Consider the following 6,000-nt stretch of genomic DNA (forward strand, 5'->3'; position numbering starts at 1 on the left):
TGAAGTATTGCAAGAATGGAAAAACAAACACCACATGTACTCAACACTAAATCGGAACTAGTCGATCAACACTTACGTGCACATATAGAAGTAAAACTCAATGGAAATCAAGTAGGTGGGAGGGAGGAAGAGGGGATGGGTAAATTCACACCTAAATGATACAATGCACACTATCTAGATGAAGGGCACACTTATAACTGACTCAAACTGTACAAAAGCAAATTATGTAACCAAAACGTGTGTATCCCCGTAATATTCTGAAATTTTAAAAAAATATGAAATCAGAGACACTTAAATAAATTTCCTTCTACTGCATTTTTCAGTGTACAGAGAAAAAAATAATCCAACTGAAGTCACAGTTTGTGAAAATGTCTCAAAAAAGACAGGAGAGAAAATAAAGGTTTATAATGTTTGGAAACTTTAAAAAATAAATAACATCAAAAAAATAAAAATTGACTTCCCAGTAAGACTGCCCTGATTTCTTCTAGATATGAGTGAAAGCCATGCTGCTCTTCTTGGCTGGGAGGAGTCCAGTTGTACAAGGCCGAATCCTCTTTCACTCATGACTCTACCCCCCACGTCTTTCTTTTAAATGTCAGTTGAGCAAATTTTGTAATCACTTGTGGCAGTTTACAAAATAATGAATAGAAGTAGGATTGGACTGAGCAAACTGTTGCAAACCAACACAGGATCCTTAGTATGTTGCGGTTGAAATGTAAGGAACAGATATGAATTAATCATGTGTCTGGGCTCAGTGAGGGAAGATAAAGACTCTGTAAAGAAAAAAGTGGCCCATTCTAGTAATGAATTGAGAAAAATATGTGCCACTCTAGAACCTTTTGGAATGAACCAGCAATAAATACTAAAAAAGTCTACCCGTGGTCTGCTACTGGTGAGAGCTGATCACCTAAAAATCAAGTCAAGTAATACCTCTAATAAAACATTTGCAAGCCAGTTACCTACAGGACATATTTTTTAAAAGATTCAATAAGAGCAATGATTTTATGCTAAACTTAGAGGGTAAGTGCTTTCAAAATTTCACTTGAGGCCTTTCTATTTTGTCAGATCCAGAGTAAATCCCTTGATATCAAACAGCGCAACGACACAACCCTTAAATCAATACTCTGACGATGTGTGTGTGAGGGAGAAATAATGAATTTCAAGATCAACTTCTTTCACGAAAATCCATGACACCTGAGAGCTCTCCTTCTGGTTCTCTGGAGCAGAAGGAAGGAGCATCTGCCAACTGCTCCAGGGAACCAGAATTCCAGCAAATAGCAGGGGGCAGCCCATCTCACCTAAGTAGTTGTCATCCTCTGATTTCCCTGAGAAACTATGCTGCCGCACATCGATATTGGTAGCACCAGCAGGAATTCGGACCACAGTATTGTAACCTGGAAAGAATTTAGCAGAAATTCAGTATTCCACAGAATGGTTCACTTTCTCTAAGTATGGAGTAAAAGGTAGGCAACAAAAGAATACAATATAATTCTCATATAATTCTGGTAGGTGACATATAGTCAGACAGATAATGTACCATAACAAGACTGATTTTATGCTTGACATTAATACGCTTAAGTATAACATGTGGTTAACAATTTTTAAACTTTGGCCATTTTTCTTCTCATGGTTCTTAGGAGCAGATTCTTACCATAATGTACCGTATTAAATGTTCCTGCCACTGTTTTGCACGAAGAATTATCGCCACCACAAACCCCACATTTATCTCTCCGGGCTTTTGAGTTTAAAACATGATCGCATCCAGCTTGCTTTTAAAAAGAAAACATTTGAAATAAATGGTAAGTATTATAGTGGTTACAAAATGGCAAGTAATGCGTTTCTATGAATGATGTGCATTCAAATGACAAGAAAGGGAAGTCCCATTTAAACTTGCAAGGATTGTGAACTCAAATTATATACAGCCTTGCTATTTAAAATGTGGTCCTTGGACCAGCAGCCCTGGGCATGCTTGGTGCTGTTTGGAATGCAGAATCACAGGGCCACCTGGGTCTCCTAAGTTGGCATTTTAACAGGATTCTCCAGCTGCTTCATCCATGGATTAAAGTTCAAGAAGCACTAGCCTATGAATAAGCAGAGTAAATGAAAAAAAATCCCTCAGAAATGAGAAAAAGGGGGGTGGTAAGGACTGTATCTAATTAAGGAGCTCATGCCCCATCTTAAGAGAGCAGCCACTGTCCACGGCAGGCTACCCCTGCCATGTAGAAATAGGAGCCCAGTGTTGACATTTTCCAATTTTTCAAGGGAAGCTGGAAAATTTGATTTCATGTGAAATCCCTTAGGTTTAAATATCAGTATGAATGCAAGACAAAGTGCAACTGCAAGCTGCGAGTTGAGGCCTTAGGCTCCAGCACACGGACTCCGGAATTTCCTCACATATTAACACAATGCAGCAGTATAGACTGAGCTCCGAGACGGACACCAGCAATGAGCGGAAGAACAAAGTCCATGTTACTGTCCATTCTGCTCTTGCGTGAACTAATCTTTGAGGACGAACTGAACGTGGTGCCATGGAATGGACTGACGAGGAAATCCACGCTGTAGCTGTGAGTTGGGAAGCAGGTGAAGCTTTTAGGGGCTCTTTTGATCAAACCCTACCAATCAGGAACTCCAATTTGCCTTTGGACCACACGTAAAAACATGAATCCATCATCTCAGAGCCTGGCTAGGTCAGGAATGATTTTTGACTGGCAAGAACAGCAAAATGGTATCAAGCCCTTGAGAAATCACTGCTCTGGTGCCTTGTCGTTTGCCAGAAGCTTCTCCATTTCCCTTTTGAGAATAATGATCAAGCACGTCACAGGTAGAAGCAACTGTGGTTAAAATCACAAAGAGAAATCTGATGGGGCCAGCTCGTCCTCATGACGTGTCGCTGGAACATAGCTATTCAGCTAGAAAACCTGCTATCAGGAAGCACTTGCTTAAGCGCTAAGTTTCAAGTAAAGGAGAGTGTGTATAAACTGTTATAATAAATCTTTAAAGGGGAGGTTTTGTGCAGACCTCCCTGGAGGCTGAAAATGTCAAGAAAAGTCCAGGGCAGTGGTTCCCAAACGTTGGCATAGTATGCATCGGAGTAAGGTGATGTTGATGCTGATGCTGGCCCAAGGACCACACTTTGAGAACCACTGCCCTGGAGACAGTGCACAGATATTAGCAATTGCTATTCTATCAAGGAAGCCACGAGCCACAGCTTGGCAGCAGGACAACACAGTGAAGAAAACGCCATCTGGGACTTACCCGGCAAAGGCCTTGGACACAGATATCGTTAGTGTCCTGGCCGCACGGAGTTCCGTCTACCACTCTGTCTCGGAGCTGATAGTAGGCCGTGTTCCCTGCCACTCTGCAGAACAGCTTGCACCGGTCCTTCATCAAAACTAGAGAGGAGAAACAGGACACAATGTGACTTCTGTGCCTGGCCCCAGGACCAGCCTGCCAACAGCAGGCACATGCCCTAGAGGGACTTACTTCCGCTGTACTTAGGGACCCAGCGCACGTTGGGAAGCAGACCGTTGATGTTAAAATGCTTTCCATCAAAGTGGGCACACTGTTCATCTCGGAAGTCTCGCTTCTGCTTGAGACACGGCTCCGTGTTGCAGGACTTAAATTTCATTCTACGCCCTACACAGTATTTTCCACCGTTTTTTGGCCTGAGAAAATATAAAGAACACACACGCTTATCATAATGTATTTTTCTGCACACCCTCCCCTCATTCATGACTTCCTGTCTTTTAGGGAAGCAAATTTGAGGTAGCAGATGACAGTGGGAAGGGAGAGGGCTCCTGAATTCTGGCTTTACATTCTGCCTCCAATACCAACCATTAAAGCGTATAACCTTGGGTAAGTCACTCAACCCCTACATTCAAGCCACAGTCCCTACATTTGTAAAATGGGATATAGCTATCTTGTAAGGCTGCATGTGTATGTGTGTATGTATTTATTTACTGATTGACTGATTGTAGAGATGGGGTCTCCCTATGTTGCCCAGGCTGGCCTCGAACTCATAGCCTCAAGTGATCCTCCTGCCTTGGCCTCCCAAAGTGTTGGGATTATGGGTATGAGCCGCTGTGCCCAGCTGTAAGGCTGTTATGAGGATAAAATGTTAGGGTACGTAGCTTAAAGTATAAAATAAAAAGCCTGAATCTCCCATAGCATTTTTTGTCTGTTTTCTCCCGAACATTCACAGTCCTTTTATTTTGAAAATGTAAAAGGTAAAGGGTACCTATGAGTAGTCACAGTGATCCTTGTCCACCTCTGTACCTCGATATTCTCATGGGAGACCATCATAAACTTTCTACCTCCATTCATTCTGTCCCTCCCCACCCTCTCTCCCAACAACCACTGTTTTTGTTTGTTTTGTTTCATAGATAAAATGGAATAAAGGGAATGTGTCCATATTTTGACTAACTGAAGAGGAGAAGCAGGAAGGAACACACTGGTCTCATTAGCTTTTGTGTGACAAGCGTGTGGAGTATGCCTTGCAAAGCATCACAGTGCAAATTTAACCTCGGCATGCAAGCCCGTACATGTATTTTCCAGATGTGATCCAGAAAGTAAATTATACAACACATCTACCAGCAGTCAGCAGCTTGCCAAATTCATCATGGAAACAGGAAAATCACAGAATCATAGGAAGCCAGAGCTCACCCACCCAGGGCTGCAACAGCTTGGATTTCACAGCAACCCTAGGACACCCGTGAAACTGAAAGCAAAATGTTCACCTTTTTTCTTTAGAATGAATCTTTCAGAATAATCCTGACTATAAAAAGGGTTTTTTTTTTTTTTTCTGTTGTTGTGTTTTTTCAAACACAGGTTTTGATGAATAAGAAATATATCCATGCCCATAAAATACAGAATGAGAGGCAGGAAGACTGCTAGAGTAGAATCTGGGTTCCATTCTTGCCTTATCCTATGTGGCCCTAGGCTGAGTTCTTAATCCCCCTGAGCTTCTATTTTCCCCTTCTCTAAAATGGGTGCACACAGTAGATGCTGGAAAATGTTAGCTGCTACCCGTTATTACACGACAGCACTACCCAGTCTAATCTGATCCAATTCAGCAGTGGATTTGAGCACCAACTGTGGGAATGGTAAGGCAAGACTCAATGCTCCTGCAGAGTACCCGGGTCTCAGGAAGGCCCGCCTAGGGGAGCTTGTCCTGATGCTGTTACAAATGTCCTTTTCAGATCAAAGATTCGTAGAGTAAGGTGAGAGCATGGGCTTTGTGTAAACTACCTGGCTTCCTGGGCTCCACCCTTCACGTATAAAGCAGAGATGATACTATATACCTGAAAGGCTTGCTGTGAGTGTGAGGAGCTTAGCGAAGAGTCTGAGAAGTATTTATCATTATTTACTGTAAAGGCGGCTGCACCTAGGGATGCAAAATGCCACGTAGCACAGCAGTGTCTACATCTGATGGTTCCCCCATTTAGCCCAATTAAGCACATATGCTTTATATCCGCATCGTGCACTCAACTCCCTAACGCTCTTTCATATCCTGCCCAAGGGTAGGGCACACGAGGTCCTTTTATACCAAGTGACAGGAAGTTCAAAGAAGTACTTTGCCGAAGGTCGCACAGCTAATAAAGGAGCAGAGTCAGGACTGGCATCCAGGTTCTCCGGGTGTTTGCCGCACGCCTGTCTGCTGCATTCTCCATGCGCCATGTCCACCGTCTTTTCCTTCGGTTTCATTTAGAGATGTAGACTGGGTTTCCCGGATACCAAGCCCTTTTCTCAGTACCAAAGCACCCCAGTCTCATGCATAAAACATTACAGATTACACATAAATAATAGATCAGGCCCATATACCTGCTCAGGTGAAATCTGTTTTAAATGTGCTACAAGCAAGACCCCCTCCCATTCTATTTTTCCTCAGGTTGAAATTATTTTTACAGAATCTTTTTAGATGTCCCCACTGACTATAGATGGATTATTTATTTATTGCCTGAAAGTAACTCATATTTCTTTCCCTTTGAAAATAAGATTTTT

General features: G+C 42.5%; 1 protein-coding gene across 1 annotated transcript in view; it reads right to left on the reverse strand.

The window, feature by feature from the left end:
- Positions 1-6,000, reverse strand: part of ADAMTS9 (ADAM metallopeptidase with thrombospondin type 1 motif, 9) — a 189,036-nt gene that overhangs the window by 101,351 nt on the left and 81,685 nt on the right. Inside the window, exons 13-16 of the mRNA XM_012639039.1 lie at positions 3,484-3,665; positions 3,256-3,392; positions 1,652-1,769; positions 1,299-1,394 (exon numbers count right to left, since the gene is read on the reverse strand). Of these exons, the coding sequence (XP_012494493.1) occupies positions 1,299-1,394; positions 1,652-1,769; positions 3,256-3,392; positions 3,484-3,665 (533 nt within the window). The remainder of the gene's footprint in view (positions 1-1,298; positions 1,395-1,651; positions 1,770-3,255; positions 3,393-3,483; positions 3,666-6,000) is intronic.

The sequence above is a fragment of the Propithecus coquereli genome, unplaced genomic scaffold (assembly GCF_000956105.1).
Source record: "Propithecus coquereli isolate 6110/MARCELLA unplaced genomic scaffold, Pcoq_1.0 Scaffold1, whole genome shotgun sequence".
Classification (NCBI taxonomy): domain Eukaryota; kingdom Metazoa; phylum Chordata; class Mammalia; order Primates; family Indriidae; genus Propithecus; species Propithecus coquereli.